Source organism: Erithacus rubecula, assembly GCF_903797595.1.
Source record: "Erithacus rubecula genome assembly, chromosome: 6".
NCBI classification, from domain to species: Eukaryota; Metazoa; Chordata; class Aves; order Passeriformes; family Muscicapidae; genus Erithacus; species Erithacus rubecula.
The window spans coordinates 37,883,378-37,901,550 of NC_136688.1; the positions used below are offsets into that span (position 1 = coordinate 37,883,378).

At 37.5% G+C, this 18,173-nt stretch overlaps 1 protein-coding gene across 3 annotated transcripts in view; it reads left to right on the top strand.

Annotated features, from left to right (window-relative positions):
- The window catches only part of MIA2 (MIA SH3 domain ER export factor 2), a 36,014-nt gene extending 19,978 nt beyond the window's left edge, over positions 1–16,036 (top strand). For 2 of the 3 annotated variants that reach the window (XM_079308701.1, XM_079308703.1), the window contains 15 exons: positions 158–281; positions 1,068–1,114; positions 1,300–1,390; positions 2,616–2,754; positions 4,321–4,422; positions 5,716–5,776; positions 6,092–6,127; positions 7,061–7,128; positions 7,802–7,884; positions 8,239–8,370; positions 9,915–10,067; positions 11,344–11,475; positions 13,970–14,046; positions 14,446–14,680; positions 15,470–16,036. In XM_079308701.1, coding sequence (XP_079164827.1) covers positions 158–281; positions 1,068–1,114; positions 1,300–1,390; positions 2,616–2,754; positions 4,321–4,422; positions 5,716–5,776; positions 6,092–6,127; positions 7,061–7,128; positions 7,802–7,884; positions 8,239–8,370; positions 9,915–10,067; positions 11,344–11,475; positions 13,970–14,046; positions 14,446–14,680; positions 15,470–15,618 — 1,629 coding nt within the window. In that variant the 3' untranslated portion in view covers positions 15,619–16,036. The remainder of the gene's footprint in view (positions 1–157; positions 282–1,067; positions 1,115–1,299; positions 1,391–2,615; positions 2,755–4,320; positions 4,423–5,715; positions 5,777–6,091; positions 6,128–7,060; positions 7,129–7,801; positions 7,885–8,238; positions 8,371–9,914; positions 10,068–11,343; positions 11,476–13,969; positions 14,047–14,445; positions 14,681–15,469) is intronic. The other variant, XM_079308702.1, reaches the window with a different exon arrangement.
- The last annotated feature ends 2,137 nt before the right edge of the window (positions 16,037–18,173 follow it).

Consider the following 18,173-nt stretch of genomic DNA (forward strand, 5'->3'; position numbering starts at 1 on the left):
TAGAAAAAGTATTATCAGAAATCTAGAATCCTGTATGTGGGGCTGACTTAATCTGCTGAGGGAACTAAATAAAGGACAGAAATCTTGGAAAGTAATTGTAATGATGACTACATTTTCATTGCTTGTATTTGTGAGGTTTTTGTGTGCTTTTTCTTAGTCACTGACACAATATATACTGAACATGAAAGACTGGAGTTCAGCAATAGGAGAGGATGGTGATACTGAAGACAACAACTGGGACACAGATATAAAGGGTGAAACAGAGAATGGAGAGCACTTAGGTATGCTTTGTGTAGTTTCCCTATTTAAATATTTAACAGATGTTTTAGAAGTACAGAACTAACTTCCAGGAAAGTTGAAAGATCAGCTTTGTAGAAGTCGGATTTTTAAATCTCGCCCGATGTCATTCATGTTGGACAATTAACTGATGCTTGGACATCTCTGGAATAGCCACCTGTCCTCCTGTTCAGCGTTGTGTGGCATACAGACTGTCACAGAGCCATGGAAAGATTCAATGGTCAGTCTCTTGCAGAATTCTGCAGTGACTCTGTGGCATTTTTAGGAGAAAATCTTGTTTTTATTTCTTCTTCAGGCTCCTCCCAGCACTAATACTGAGGGTCCTTAGAGCCTTAATTCTATTCCCTTATCCTTACAGAGGTATTACTTGTTGCAGGCAGTTTAGTAGCACTGTCATCTAATGGGTGTAGTTATGAGTCCCATTAAACAGCAACACAGAAAAGCCCTTCTTCCTCCTCTTTCTTGCTGCAGCTCCTTTTTGTGCTGATGCTTATGATACCATAGGGCACATGCTCATGAATCTTAATGTGTGTATTCAGCACCTCACTTCCAATGTGGCCAGTCTGAGTCATGATTGACTGGCAAACAAAGCACTGCAATATTGGCATATCTTCTACTCACACCCCTGCTTTTTTTTTTACTCTTTTATCCTCCCAAGTGTGCTGTTCCTATGGTGGTATGTTGGCATTGCTCTTGTATAAAAACCAAATAATAGCAGAAATCTCTTTTAATGCTTTTTATGTGACTTATTGTTCTATTCCTTCAAGCAGATGATGAGCAAAAACGAACTGTAAAGAAATTGATCTATGCTGCAAAGGTATGTGATATTAAGTAATTTGTGGGTGGAAGAGAGACAACTAGAGGGAATATATGTAATTATTCTGGTAATACAAGTAGCAGAGTTCAGCATGTTTTAATGTTTAGTTAGGTATTTTTGCATACAAACATTTTCTTAATCTGGTAATCTTAAAATGTTCTCCTTTTTTTCAATTTTAATTGCAGTTAAATGCTTGTTTAAAGACCATGGAAGCAGAAAGAGACCAAATGTATTCAAAACTGTCTGATGAAAATAAAGCTAAAGAAGAACTTACAGGTAATTAAATCTTGTTTTTCCTTTAATAAGATGCTGCTTTGATAAAATGGTGTTACGGGCTGCAGGTATTAATTCCAGTGAAAACAATTCAAGTTTACATGAATAAGTACTTGATTTTTGAAATTAATTTTTAAGTTACTTAGCTGTTTTAAATACATTATTTTAGACATAGAGCAATCGAAGTTGAAAATTTGGTTGTACTTTGTTGGAATATTCTGTAACTATTAAGTTATAGAGTCATAAAATACAAGAGCAAAGTGATGTTAATAAATACATAATATCTCCTTTACATAATGTCTGGACATGAAACAGTGAAGTTTTAATCTAAATTTTAGAACCATCTATTAAAAGATTAGCTTAATTATATTTAGTTTGTAATGGGTGCAAGCTCAATCCTTAAAAAGGTAAAATATTGCATTTAGAGAATTGAACTTAAAAATATCTTGCTCTGTTTCTTTTCCTTTGTGGTTGCTGGACTTACTGAATTAAATCTTATGAAATGAAAACAACTCAAGTTCAAATTAAAACCTGTAATTAGCTATTGCTCTCATAATCATAGCCAGCAGAGTTGCCATCACTTATGAATGTACAGCTTTGTTACTTGGGTGCTGAAATGCTCTCTGACTGTATTTTTCAGTTTTTTACAGTCCTTTAAACATATTTTTGTGCTGGTGAGTTCTCCAAACTGGCTGTAGCTCTGTCCCATGAAGATGTTCAAACTTACTTGAAGCTTTGTTATATTTCTTGATAAGAGGCACAGCAGTAGTAAATAGGAAAAGAAATATGACTTTGAGATCAATTTGGAGATAGAAAGTTAGTTTGACAAATCTGAGTTACCCATTCAGGCTATTGAGGAAGACCTCGTGTGGGTAAATCTGCAAGAGCATATGATGGTGCTAGTTTTACTCCTTTAGCCAAATAATTACAATAATAAGAACCCTGAATAAAAGTTCAGATTCTGAATTAGAGATCTGAGTTGTTTTTAAAGAAGTTATGTGGTTTGGAGCAAAGGACTGATACACACATGGGGCTGCACTTTGTGGCAGACAGAGAGTGTAGTTGCTGGCTTCTCATGTCATATATTGAAATATATTAACTTTATATCTTATGTTATTAAATCAACATAAGATCAAAGGTTTCTACAGACTTTTTGTACACTAAAATATTGCCAATGTACTTATCTCTAATCTCTCTATCCCAATATAATTATCTCTAAATTTGACAGAACGCATAGAAAACCTTCAAAGCCAGCAAGCTTCCTTGAGGTCTGAAAATGAACATTTTGAAAGTGAAGTTCAAAAGCTTCAGCAGAAACTCAAAGTAATGACTGAGCTTTATCAAGAAAATGAAATGAAGCTACACAGGTGCTGGTTCCTCTTCTTATCCTCTTCTTAATGCTTGCTGTTTGATTTGAATGTAACTCTGATTTGGAGGACTGAATATTATTGAAAGTTTGAATACTGTTTTCCAGAATTTTCTGAATTGTGAAGATTATTTATTGTGTTTTCATGTATGTTTGTGTTTACAATAGTTTATAGAAACTGTTTCCATTAAACAATTCATTTTAGGACTTTTCCACAAGCAAGTATAGAAACAAAGTAGTAACATTTTTCATCTATGAAATAAGGCAATTAAAGTAGGAAAGCTTGATTATTTTTTTCTTTAATTGAATTATTATATGGTGTAATACATATGTCAGAGTTGTTAAAAGAAAGTCAGTAGGTCCTTTAACTATGAGAGATATTTTACTAAACTTAAAACATAGGCAAGCTGTTGGTAATTCACAGAACCCTTGTGAGTCAGGCTTTCCTCACCCAGAAAACCAGAATATGAAGGCTGTACTATCTGCCCCACAGTCAGAGCCTTAGTAGGGACTATGACCTAGCAACTGAAATATGATTCAGGACTAGAAATTAAAGTTGATTGGTCCAGGGCATGTAGTAACCTTCAGGAGTGTGTGTGTGTGTGTGTGGCAGCAGGGTGCATCACTTTAGGGCATGATGGCAAAATTACAGTTTTACTAATCAGAGATTATTTCTTCAAAGAGAAATCAAAGAGGTTTCTTCACAGTCTTGAAGGCACAAGAGAATGAGCACATGACTAGATCCTGTACTGAGCAGTGTGCAGGACCTTTTTGAAGTATTACTTTCAGTAATCTGCTCTGTAGCATATATTTGTGTAGATGTTTAGCATCTTTGTAGATGCAACAAATCATAGAAATCACTGCATTAGCATTTTATTTTTTAAAAAAGAGCAGGGAAGGAGTGAGAAGGAACCTGTTAATAAACAGACAGAAAGCAGACTGTGTGGATGATGTTTAAAATAACCTCACTAAAATTCAGCAAATGTATGCTGCTTATCAAAGAATTTTAGAAGAGCTAAAAAGGAGTGGAGAGAAGCTGGTGTGATGATGTAGCAGCACAAAAAATTAGAATTAAGGCATCTTTTTAAAACTTTGTCTGTTCAAACAGGGGAAATGAAAAAGTAGGAAATGAAGATTGAGTAGAAAAGAAATTTAAGTCATGCTCACAGGATCCAAGATTTAGACAGCTTGATTGCTAAGAACTGCTGTTCACAAACAAATGACCAGTTTATCCATTCAGGGCCATACATAGCAGTGGTGTCCATGTGTGGTCTGCAGAAGTACCCTGTGCATAATCTATGCACTGGAATATAAGTTTTCTCTTCTGTAGTACCCAATAAGGCATAAGGATCAAAAAGAAGGACCTGGAATGACTTTTTTTTTTTTTTTTTTTAATAGCTAGTAACAATCTTTTTTTCCTCTAGGAAATCAGTTTTAGAAAATACCAGAACAAATCACTGACCATTAATGTAGTTTGCATTTTAGTTTGTTTGATATGATTTTTGTCTGCTTTCAAAATTGCTCATTTGAAACAAAATTGACAACAGTTTTTTAATTTTGTTTAAAGGAAGTTGACAGTAGAAGAGAGGGAACGTCTACAGAAGGAAGAAAAGCTTTCTAAAGTAGATGAAAAAATTATTCATGCTGCTGAAGAACTTAACAGCTACAGGTAATTGAAGATTGTAGTTGCTGTAATCACTTCTTCCAAAGTGAAGAAAGAGCAATACAGAATTTTTAAAAAACACAGCATAAGCACATGTATTTTCTGTCAGTTTCTTTGTGGTGTGTGTGTGTTAGATACTAGTTTATGGGTAATAATACAGATTAAGGGTGGTTTTACTTTGTTAAAACATTTGGGTGTTGAAGGTTGTGGCAACTTCTATTAGAATCCTAATTGTACTGGTACATCAGCTCTAATAGTGTGGTAGAAGTGGGTCTCCAATCTAGTTCCCCTCACTGAAAATACAAAGTAAAGAGAATGTTGTAAAGTAGATGAAATGTTCAGTTTTCCCACAGAGTTAACATTTATGCTGTGTAGTTATGGTATTCTATTTCTGTATCTAAAGCTTGTCAGATACTCCTGTTGCTTAGAAATCCTTTACTAAAATATTGTTGTGGGTGAATATTTGCTGTAGCTGTGTTTTAATGGCTTTGCTCTGGTTTTTGTTACATCAGCTGTGTACCTCTGGGGTTTTTTGTGGATTTTCTGTAACTGTGGCATAATTTTTCAGCATGTAATGTATGTTTGCCATTTTACTTCAGTGTTTATGGAAGTATAAGGCCTAACAATAGTGATCAGTGCTTCCTGAAGAGTTAATTAGATGAGTTCTTTCTTGTGGACATTCTTCAGTATTCATACAGAAAGACTGAATTCACTCTTCCTGATTTATTCAGAACATGGATTTTGTAGGCTTTCTAATTTTAAAGAGAATGCTAATATTGCAAGTTGAGTACAACCAAGCAATGTCTGTGTCTTTGGCCCACCTGCTGAGAGAGTGTAGAGGCTGTGCACAGGCAGCTGGCAGCAAAGGTGGGATCAAACATGTGTTGTTGAATTAACCTCAGTGCAGGTGACTGTCCCTCAGGACTGGCTGGTAGCCTGTGTCAGTGTGGTGCTGCAGCCACATCAGTTCCTGTGCTGAGCTGGGTGAGGCTGGCTGGTAGGGCCTGTGAGGAGGGATAGCCTTTATGCTGGAAACATCACAAACCACTGAAAAATTGGGGCTGTGTTGGGATTTGGGTTCTGTCCTCTTGTTTACATCCCTGTTTGCAGTAAGGTAAGACCAAGAATTTCCACTGTTAGTATAATTTTTTGTATCCCATGGGCCTAAGTGACAATACTGTCTTTTGGCAAAAAAAAAAAAAAATCCTAATTACACCTTGTGGCTACTGTTGAGTTTATTGTATTCAAAGCTTTCCTGCACATTTTATTACAATATCATAAATTCCAATTTTGTTACAGAGATCGAGCAAAGGATCTTGAAGAGGAGCTGGAGAGAACCATTCGTTCCTATGAGAATCAGGTATCTTTTACTTTGTGACAACATCTCTGCCAGTAGGAGGGATGTTACTGCAGCTGGAATACCACTTGCTGTTAGCTTGTGAACTGTATTTGGCTTGGCTTTGTTGGGTGTCTAATTTTGCCTCCCCTTCTCTTTTTTTAATGTCACCTGGTTTTGACTGACACGATTTCAGAGCAGAGATCACTAGTTAACTTTATTGTTGAATTTTCAGTTTAGGCATCTCATTATAAATTATCCACTCACATTAAATTTATAAAAAAGAGCATATAGTCATAAGTTTTGGGTTTAGGTGAATAATGAATCTCTCTTTCACAGATCACGTCACATGAGAAAAAAGCTCATGATAATTGGGTAAGTTCCAAATATTGAATTCTCCATGTGATCTGCATCTTCATTTTTCATTATTTGAAAAGTTTGCTTTGTCACCTTTTGGTTCATACTATAAATAGATAATCAAAATTATCTCTAACCTTTCACTTTTAAATGTGTATTTCTATAAGAAATACACAAAAGCAAGTTAAAACTACTTCTATTATATAAAATAGTTGGAAAAATTAAGCTGGATACTTATGAACAAAATGGAATGATAATCTTACATCATTTGTTATAGCAATAAACCTGCTAGAAGAACATGACACCATGTAGCAGATGTGTGGCATTTTGCTAATAATGAAAGCTTTTGGCCTTGTTTCAATGCCATTTTGGTATTTTCTTTGTGTGTACTTCACTTCTTTTATCTGCAAGTGGAAGATGTTATGTCCTATGAGAACAGTTTGTTCCATTGACAGCTTCCTAAGAGTGTTTCTACAAAATTCATTTTTTCCATTTTTTTTCCCAAACAGGAAAATTTAAAATACCTCCTGATGAATACATTCTTCACTTTCACAGAATGTCTGAGATAAAATCCTGCTAAAAGCTATGATGTTTTGTGGTCATAAATCCAGAGATTTTATCTATCTGATTTTAAAATAAAACATATTTAAATAGAATTTGAGACTTTAAATCTTCTGTGGATTCTTCAAAGCAGCTATAGCCAGAGAATTCCATTTCCAAAGTTTCAAGAACCTGCAGGAAAGCCTTATCATTCCTCAAAAAATTTGGGTTTCAGAGCTGGTAATATAATTTGCTGACATATGTGAGGCTCCATACATGAATCATATATTTTGAAAACGCAATCTATTCACTTCATATAGAATGTCTTGCACCTAGGAATTGTCATATATATGAGGCATTTAATCAAAAAATAGCAATATCTAAGCATTTGTTTTTTGTCCTTTCCCAAAGCTGACAGCCCGAGCAGCTGAAAGATACCTCAATGATATAAAAAAAGAAAATGCACATAGTAGGCAAAAGTAAGTGCAGTTCTTACCTACTCCTAAACAAATGCAGTTTGCATGTGTTGGATTTAGGCAGTTTGATGTTTTCCTTTGATGTACTGTGGTCCAAACATGGCAGAGAGATCACAGTGTTCGAGTTCTGAAAGAAAGGGAGTGACTTGAGCTTTACTGTAATTATGATATGCAAGAAAGTAGGAACTATGTGAAGTATTGAAATAGTTCAGGAAGCAGAATGTAGTACTAGAACATAAATGTTGGGGTGGGGGTATTGTTTGTTTGTGTGTGTGTTTGTTTGTTTGAAGTTTGTATCAACCAGATGTCGTGGTTACCTTATGATTTTACAGCTTGTGTCAGAAGTTAATGCTGAGCTAACAGTTGGTGGTAGTTGAACTTTCAGGTGTGAGGTTAACCAATGCTTGGAGAGCAATTAGAGTGATGTCAGTGGGAATGTGACATCTAAAATGCAACTTTAATTTCTGAATTATAGTTTAAACACAGCAGCATAGAGAAATATTTTCAGGCATTTTTAAGTATAGAGTACTGTGACATCCTTTGTCTTATTTATTTAGGGAATAAAATACCTTGCTTCATTAACCATTTAGGTAGAAAGCCTGGTAGTAAACAGTGTAATCTGGTAAAGCTTTTGCATTTCTTGGTCACTTACTACTTATTTATTGTCTTTTTGCAGATTAACTGAAGCAGAATTTAAACTTGAACTTTTAGAAAAAGACCCTTATGCTCTTGATATTCCAGTGAGACCATTTGGCAGAGGTACAGTATTGAATTGTAAAATAGAGCCTAATTCTTTTGGTTTATGGTTTTGTTTCCCAAGACCACACATATTTAATTGTTTGAAAACTATCTTGGCCATGTGTATGTACAAATACCAGTCATTTAAAAAAAATAATTGGGTCATAAGTGACTCTAGGTCACATCAAGTATTCTGTTGAAACTAAGAGTATTTGTAGTATTGATGAGAGTAGACTGGGAATATGTTACACGTAATGAGAGCACAATTTTCATTTTAGTTACACAGTTTAGTTTTTAACTTCATCAGAGAAGTTATTTATACAGTTTGTTAAACTAAGTATTGTGAACTTGAGTATTTTGTTTTAACTGTTCCAGAGCATTCCCCATATGGACCCTCACCAATGGGCCGGCCTTCATCTGAAACAAGAGCTTTTCTTTCCCCTCCAACTTTATTGGAGGGTCCTTTAAGGCTTTCACCTATGCTTCCAGGTGGAGGAGGAGGAAGAGGTACAATTCTTAAACTTGAAAATGTATCTATTCTGGATTTCTCTCTCCTCTCCTATAAACCTGTCACACCTTTTCCTCTTGTTGGTGACAAAAAGTATTAAAGCAACCAGTTCAGCCTCAACAGTTAATTGGACAAACTCTTCTTGTTTTTCAACTTGCTTCTAAAGCAATTAATGTGTAACAGTACAATTGGAAATCTAGGTTTTATAGGTTGGTCAGTGGATTCATTTTAGAGGTATAAATTAAGAAAAGTAAAAAGCCAGACTTATCCTTTGTCTTTTATTTCTTGGACAGATGGGGTTCTGCTAAAATAAATAAGATTTTAAAGTAAAAAGAACTCAATTAGTTTTCTGAAGAAAGATTCTGCCCCTTCCATCTCATTTGTCTACAGTCTGTGTTGTCAAAATGTGTTGTCAAAAACATGAGGCAGTTTTATTGGAGTTTGTGGTATTAGAAAGTTATTGGTTCAGTAAATTGTTTCCCTTCCCTTTCTTCTAAATTTGAAGCAGCCATCATAATGGAGACTGTTTCTTCCCTACTGATAGAAGGGACCAGGAAGTTTGTGTGTAAAGAGCACAGATCAGAGATTCAGGTGTTGGTGAAAGTAAGCTGGGATGGCATGGGTTGTAAGGGAAGAAAAATACCCTGCAATCATATTTCTTATGCTGATGGAAGCAGTGCAGGTAAATGCTAGAGTGAAGTTCAGCATCTGTTACAGGTAATAAAGATGCTACTATTTAATTTATTTTACCAGTACACTCATCAAAACCTTTACTTAATTAGTGGGAAATATGTCCAAATTTCTCTTCTATAAGGATTTCAATAAGTGCAATTGTATTACTTACCTTAGAGTGCACAACACACTCAAGACACAATGCCTTAAAGTTTTAGGTTGAATTTTAGCCTGGAGAAGTAGAGAATGATAGCAGAATTCAGTATTTCTGCAATTTTTCAGACCCAGACTGTTTTAGAGGAAGTTATCTAAAATAACTCATTTTTACAGTTTGTATTTCCCTTGATTGTGTGTTGACCTGCCCTTAGAGTTTTTTTTTTTTTTTTTTTTTTTGGTTTGTTGGTTTGGATTTTTTGGTCTGTTTTTTTTCTTCTTCTTGAATAAAGAATTAGAACCAGAAGAGTGTTGAATGCAGATGGGTATTACTATAATACTGGTATTAACTCTCAGCATGCTAATTGTTAGCTTGATTGGCAGCAGGTTTCTATCACTGAGAAGATTATTTATCATGAAGATACTGGTTTCTGGTTCAAATTAACGGGAACTTATAAAATGATTAGTTTTTTTCGAAAGCATTGCAGGTCCTCTATGTTGTGCTGTTATTGAACTTTTTCATTGCACACCTTTGAACCCTTCTTTGTAGACATAACTGGTCATTAGCAAACAGCTGGAGAGTCCTGTGGAGCTGTGCACCTCGTGTGTCTTGGCAGTGTTGGCATTCCTAGATTTGTTTCACCATTTCCAGACTGAGTGAGGAAAGCCATAGCAGAGGGTTTGAAACACAAGGGTGAATACTCAATTTCTTCATTAGGATCCAGAGGACCAACTGCCATGTACGAAGCTGGAAGTGAAAGAGGAGAGATGAATTCTGACAGATTAACTGATCCCCACAGGCCACCATCAGATACTGGATCCCTGTCTCCTCCTTGGGAAAGAGATCACAGGATAATTCTGCCTCCACCAGGTAAAAACTCCCTGTAGCTACCCTACCTATGGAAAAGAGGAGTTACTGACTATTTTGGGTTTAAAAATAATAAATGTTTTATTGGACCTGCATGTGGAACTGAACTGGGTTTTTTTAGTAGTAGTTTTTTCCTCTTCTTGAACAGTGTGGTTCACTTGCATGTCTCTGCTATCTACATACTGGTATTACCAAGAGACAATCAGCTGTTTGGTTTCATCATTTTATTGGGAGTTTGTTTACTGCATTAAAAGACCTGTCTGGGCTGGATAGTTAGTAAGAGATTTAAAACTAGGTAATATTGAAAAATATAATTTTTTAAAAAAATCCATTCTATTAATAGTACAGGAGAACCATGGTACATTCATCTTGTCTGGCACATGTTTTCCTATTGATACTGTGTCTTCAATGATTAACAGCAGAAACATCAGTCTTCATTCTCACTTCTTCAGCTGAACATCTGTATTGCACATTAGCACTCAGGGAAGGCAAAGATGAGTTAAGAGGAATCTGCTGCTATTTCTCAAATAAAAGCTTGGGGGGATGGACAACCTTCCTGGATACCTGTAATAAAGAAGAAAAAATGTTACAAGTTTAGAAAAATTAAAAATTTAGGTCACGTACACAGATTTAAGTTACTTCAGTTATTACTGCAGCATATTACTGTATGAAAGCTTGGTGGTAGAGCTCAAGGTGCTCTCAGGATGCAGTTTCTAATCTGGCAGGTCTGGTCTGTTGGACAGGATACTGCAGAGAGGTAGTCTGGTTTCCTTGGCCTTTCCTTCTTGTTCTTAGCCCACCTTTGCCCTTGGATCTCACTGATACAGTTTGTGTTGTAGCTGCATTACAGATTGTGAGATCTAATGCCAGCAAGTTGGTAGAAACATATTACAACACTATGAAACATAGTGGAAAACAGCATTCTTATCTTAGAAGGGCTTAAAACATTTAGTACCTTATTTTGTCTTTGATCTTCTTTGCTAGGCTGGACCTTTGTTTCAAGGCCCCACTGTTTCTAACTTAGGCAGTCATAACTTTCAAAATTCTGCTGTATGTTAAACCAAAAATCAGTGAACTTTTTGTTTTGCAGCTCTCTAGAAACATAAGCTATTGGATATACTTGGAGGGATTCCCCTGGGTTATTTAAGATTTGTTTAATAGACATTTTGTATATTTACAAGAGTGTAAGATACCCAGAGAATCTTTATGGTCTAAAATTGTGTGGAATAGAAGGAATAAGTGTTCACAAACCTGTTTTTTGTGATTTCTTCAATGTTAGGAGAGCCTTATGCTGATCCAGTTCTTCCTGCTCGAAGACAAGAAAGATTTTTCCCTAATCCTCCAAATACTGGAAGACTTTCTGGACCAGCAGAACTACGAACTTACAATGTTCAGTCTTTTGATAAAACAGGTAAGAATTGCTTCCATGATACTCTAAAATGGAAAATCCCAGTGTAAGCTGACTGTGCACTGTAAGCTGTGGCAAGAGGAAAGGTTTTCAGCTACCACAGAAGTTCTATTGTGTAAGAAGCATTTTAACACCTGCTGTCCCTGATGCAGCCATTCCCTGTTGGAGCAAGAGCCCTCCCTGCTGTCAGGTGGGCAGGATTCCATGAGTGGCAGTCATGAGGTGTTTTTTGGTCTATCCTCACTGTTCTGTATATTAACCACTCATAATTGGTTAAGAGTTTGTTTTGGTCCCTCCCATGAGGCTCATCACAGCACTAAAATATCACAAGCCCATACTTGCATTTCTGTGCCACATTTGGTAAGGTTAGAAAGGGTTAGACTCAGAGAGTGAAACAGAAACAGCCAAATGTTCAAGTGTCCTCTGGCTTGGTGCATGGAGGTTGAAGGTCCTGAGGGCACTTCCTTCAAAATGGTGACCATAGTGGCAGCTCTTTATAGTTCACAGTGAATTGTCCCCAGTCTAATCACACTTTCACTGACCCACCAGTTCTGAACTGGCCATTATGTGCATATCCATTATTGGATTGTGTACATTTTAGTTTGGGACACTTGGCAGCTGCCAGAAGCTCATAGGCAGAGTTTTGGTCACTGAGACCTTATCACTGACAGCTTGAAAGCTTAATACTTACTAAGCATTTTTCATCTTTATGTAATGCCCTGCTAAGTCACATGACAGGATTAGTAGGGAGTTACCATTTCTCTTGCACCATTTCTGGCCAGAGGAGAGAGAGCTTTTGCTACTTGTTGTCACAAGAGAACTGGGAATGCTGAATTCAGGTTAAAGGTTCAGGTGTCAAAGTGAATTGTTCTTTACTGGAAGACATTTCTGTCCCTGTGCAGCTAATGACCTTCCTTCCCTCTTTCCCCAGCCTTCTGTCATTTTCACTTCTGGTTTTTCTCACTTCTGCTTTCTAATACTTCATGTTCCTCTGAGGCCTTTCTTTGAGCACCTGGCTGCTGACTGAAGGACAGGAGAGGTGCACTGGCTTTGCTCTTATTAATGCATCCTTTTTTTACCCCTTTCTTCTATCACTGCCAAACAACAATTTATTTATTTTTTTTAAGTGTTGTATTCAGTTCTTGTGCAATTCAAAACCGCCAGAATGGAAACAGGGTTTTGGATAACCTTTAACCTTTTTGGATAACCAGTACTTAACAGGTCATTAAGTTACTTAACAGGTCATTAAGTATGTGTGAATGTTGCTTTTTAGAGACACATAATTTCACTAGAGTTGGCTGAGCATTTGTAAAAAAACCCAGAACCCAAAAAACCCCCTTCAGTTAGAAAAACAACAACCAAAACACAGCCCATCCAGCACACCTGACTTGAGAACAGCAAAGTGTCTCACAGTACTGAAATCAAGGCTCCCACTCTGTTAGAGTTACAAATTACATTTCTTAGGAAGAGGGTCAAAATATTATTTAAAGTGAACAAAATAATACGGATTTTCCTAAGGTGGGGTGGCAAACTATAAAAACTTTTCACTTGAGGAGGTACCTGGAGAAGGAAACTTTGTCAGAAAGAAGAATTAAAGGTTGACAGAGTTTGTGAGGGACTTCATAAGGATCTAAAATGAAAATGTGTTATGCAACATAAATATCAAGGCATGAATATTCTCTGTATGACAAAGGAGTTGAAATGTTTTAGATTAAGTAACAATGCCATCAACAAGGCAGGGCCTGCTTGAAATGACAAGTAATTTAGAGATTTTGAAAAGACCTATCTGTTCATTGAGAAAAAAGCTTTGTTTACTTTCAAGGAATAGAAATAAAACATGCACATAAAAATTCTGTCACTAATTAGAAGTCTTGTTTTGGTTTATTGTTTTTTAGTATAATCATCTGTATTCGAGCTGAAGTATAAGAAAGCAATATTTTTCAAATCTCAGGTTTGGGGGGTTGTTTGTTTGTGTAAAGAAGGCATATTTTGTGTACATACATGGTATATTTATATCCAGTCAGATTCTACTCTCTGACAATTCCCTTTAATAATTTTCTTAGGTTGTTATTGAAAATGAAAATATTGAAAATATTTGTTCCCAGCAAAGTTTAAACACTGATGTTTCTATCTATCTCTTTACTTATAAAGTAAAGGCAAATGAGAGGAGGATGATGATGATTATTTTTGACTGCTCATCCAAAACTGATGTAGTTCTGGAAGTCTCCTTGGTATTTGTCAGCCAAGGAAGGGAATTGGTTTTTGTTATACTTGAATAGGATTGGTGTCAAGCTCTGTGCTAAGAGCATATCATAGCACAGCCTTTCTCAGCATGGGGCTTACTGAAGAAATGAACTATCAGTCAGAGGGAGGGGGAAAATGGAACCGCTGTTTGCTGTTGGATTTGTTGCCAATCTATCCTGGTTTCAGAAAAAAATACTGAAATCAGGGAAAGAAAGAGATCAGCACTGAATAGCTTTTTAACTTTTGCATACAGATGGACAGACGTCTTCAGAACATAGTCCACAAACAGAACCAAGTGGAGATGGGATGAAGGATCATTCTACCCTTAGTGTAAGTAGCTGAAGAAAGGCTTGATTTAAAGAAGCTTTAATTTTCTGCAAAAAAAATAGAAACATTTGTCTGTAGTCTATTGGTCACATTATATTGCAGTCTTCAGTGCAAATTATAAAATTACATGTATACTTTATCACAACACTGATTGTCTTATGAATTGCTTTGATGCATTTCTAATACCATCCCTGTTGAAAATTAATTATATCCCAAAAGATGAACTATGCTCATATGCGGATGGTCAGTACATATAGATAGCCTTGCTCAGGATTATGCTGTAGCTAAGGCAGAGTTGGAACTGGCTCTTAGCTAGTGTCACACCTGCATGGCAGTGGGCCTGATGGGACTGGAGATGTTCCCTTTCCCTCTGCTAACATCCCTGGTTTCCTTGTGTTGCAGAACTCGTTCCCTGATCCGTCGCTGGCACCTGAAAGTGATGCTGTCAGGTCAGGGTTTGCACCCCCACCTTTCCCTCCAGTCAGACCTCCACTGATGCCTGTGGATCCCAGAGCACCACCAGTACCTTTCATGAGACGAGGACCTCCTTTTCCTCCCCCTCCTCCTGCTGGCATGTATGGTCCACGGGAATGCTTTCCAGTGCGAGACTTCGGCCCTCCATGCCCTCCGCTGCCAAGTACGTGGTTGTAGCCAGCGTTTCCTTCCAGCTGGTGAACACGAGGGCTTTGTGCAGCTAGTGAGTTACCACAGGGGGTAGATGTGTTCATATTTGCACCCTCTACCTCTTAGAGCTCTACTGGAGCATCTTTTCTGATTAAGGTTTATTGTGTTGTACACTTCATTTTTCTCAACAGGTCATCTTGATCTTTTTACGAATCCTAACTTTGGCTGGAAAATACACTACATGTGCTATTCAGCAGTTAAAGGATTCTTTTTGGGGGGTAGGAAAGCAAGTAGATGGTTTTCTTAATCCTTTTCTTCCTATGAAATTGCATCTTATGTAAATCTTAAAATCTGATTCTGAAGTGTGCTGTTGCCCTGCAAAGGGACAGTCCCAAAACAGTTTTCCCTTGGGAGTTTGCATGACTAGAGCAAGATATAAGTATCAGACTGCAGGACTTCTGACTCTGGCTGTGCTCTGGGTATGTGTGAAGAACCAAGCCGTTTATTTGTCAAAGTATCTGTAAGGTGTAGCAGGTAAAGGTTGCTGTGGCAGCCTGAAGGGAATAGTGGCAGCAGCAGCAGTGGCTGGCTGCTGATTTGACACTGCTGGTGTCTATGAGTGGGTAACTCCTGAGAAAAGTGATGGTTTTGCCCTCCTCTTACCTGGTGTCTCTGTCTCTGCATCCTGACATGTGACTTCTAGCTGGACAGGCCCAGCTGGGCAGTAAGCCAGCAAGAGGAGCAGGTGTATATGTTTACTGTTGTGATTGATATTAACTGGATTACTCTGATTCTCTCACAGTAAGAAATCCATTTCCAATGAGACCTTATCCTCACTATCCACCTCAACGACCTGGATTCTTGCCTCCACCACCTCCTCCTGAAAACAGAGTTGAACCATCTCAGTCAGATTCACCAGCTGTAGAACCAGAACCACAGCAGGAGACTTGACAGTCATTTGAGGAATGTCCTGAACCAGTTTTGTGCTTTCCTACTGGCATTTTTCCTTATGTTAAGTAACCATTGTTACTTAGGTATATACAAACTACTTTGCTCAAATTGAAGCTTAATAGGGAAAATTCTCAGGATAGTATTTTGTAAATAAAGAATTAAATACCTATTAATATTGTGAATAAGTGATTTTCACTCTATAATAGTAATTTTAAATTAAGTATTTCTAACTTGGGCAGTCTCTTCAGAGGTGTATAAAGTTAAATAATGTGAACCTTATTGTAAAAGTCCAGCTGTTCTGTGCTGGTTGAACTGTACAGGGAGTCTCTCTGCATGCCAAAAGTGATGCTTGCTGCTTTATTAATAGGATGTGAAAACAAATGGAAACAGTTAATAAAAATCTACAAAAGCAATGTCACTGGTAACATGAGATAACAGATTGGAGATTAATGGTTATTCATCTTCACCTCTCAAGTGCCCCAATGGCCTTGCAGGCACAGGGCAGGGCTGGCCAGTGCCAGACTGGATGTGGACAGAGCCAAGTTCTGCTTTTACTGGTGACTGTACAATCTAAAGAATTCTGCTAGGAGCTGGTGGCTGTTCTGACAGCTTGGCTTCAATTTGAAAACCAAGGACTCAGTGCAGTCATTTGGTAAGGGACCCTTCTAAGGTAAAGAAGCAAACTGGGTTTAGCAAGCCCCAACTCAGCAGCAGTTCAACCACCAGGCTCCATTCTCTGCATGCACACACTCATAACACACAGTTTCAGGCTTTAATGTAAATGCAGCCATCACACCCCATAATTAGAAGTTACCAAAAAAACCTCCAGCCCACTTTTTTTTGTAATTGCCTAGGTTGAGTCTCCCAAGGGAGCATTTTATCTTGAAGCTCAGTACTCTTGCCATTATTCCCACATTGGCTTCTTTCAGCTGTAGAACTCTTCCATGGCTCACTCCTACAATTTCTTTATCCTTTCTGCTTCTAGTCTAGCCTTGAAAGCATTTAGATAAGCCTTTGTACTCCAGTGATTCAGTGACAGATTCTGACAACAGACATTTTAAAGCATCATCCATGTTAAATTAGCCATGTAGTCTAACATGGCTGTTGCATCAGATTTAGCCAATTAGTTGATGGCTGTGAGCTTGCCTTAGAGACTCCACAAGGTTTCTCAAAGGAATTACTGGGTTTTACCCTTACCCTTGTCATCAGTCCTAGGAATAATCAAACTGTGAAAAACAGCCTTGCCTTTGCACAGAGAACCAAGTTATAGCACAGAAATCCTGGGCTGGTAACACTGCCATAAACCCTTTTTGTTTTGGAAGGCTGCAAAAACTATGTTTTATGAGCAAAAACAGGTTTTTCAAGTGGGTTAAATATTTGTTCTAAGTTAACTCTGAAAAATTCTTCCTCCACACAATGGTACCAAAAGCAGCAGGCAAAAGAAAAGATAGCTAGACTAAGAAAATGCAGGAAAAGCATGGATTGGATCATCCTGCAGAGAGAATGGCAATCATTTGAGACTTTTTTCCCCTCCCCAGTAGCAGTCCAAAATTTTATTTGCAAATCTGGGAACAAGCCCAGGTTTATGCAATAGAAAGCAGGTAGATGGTAACCTGTCAAAGGTAGGAAGGTCACACAAAAATGTATGTGGGAAAGTTCCTGTTCCACCCACCCCAAAGGAATAAGCAATCTGGTTTTGACAGATGAAGGAGTTCCAAGCTTCTGCAGCTGAACTTAGAATGCAAAAGACTAACTTGACATTGCCATCTCTTCAGGAAATACAAAGGAACAACACAAGTAAAATTATGCAAGTTCAAAGTAATTTCACAGTAGTTTGTAAGGTCCTACTCCAAATACAAGAGAATATTAAGATCATCCTAATTTCTTAACAATTACAGATCGCTTCAGCTTGAGTTCCTTCATCCTGGTATCACTAAAAAAGTGCTGAAAATACAGGCAGACACCAAACCCCACTTCTATCTATTCCTAAGACAGGAGGAAAATCAGGGCAGGAGTGTGTTTCTCCAGCACTGCTCAAGGTATGGCTTTCACCACACACCTGCTTTACTGGACTCTCTCCAAGATAGAAAGAGTCCAGCCATCTGTTTTAAGTACACCGAGTTCTTCGTGAACACAAGCCACACCCAGTGAGGAGACTTCAGCTGTGTGAAAAAAATCAGACCTGGAGCATTCCAATAATGGACAGCCATTGCTGAGCCAGCTCTGGTGAAAGTGCCGTGAGTGAAAGGGCTGCACAGCTCCCTGCTGTAGGAAAGTGGGCTGCTTCTCCTGCTCCTCATCTTATCTTTCAAGATTAAGTTAACTAAAACAAAGCAGAAAATAGGCTAGACCATAGACTAAACAGATTAAAAACACATCTCTACAACAGAAAGACAAACATGTTAGTTCCCAACTGTTCAGTAAAGCAGTTACCCATAGAATGCAGTAGCTTGCAGAGATAAAATTACCATTCTGTAACTGTTTAAACCACAGGACACAGATTTTGCTTTATGTTTCTGGCTTTTTCTGTGTGACTTCCTGAAATCTTGAACCCT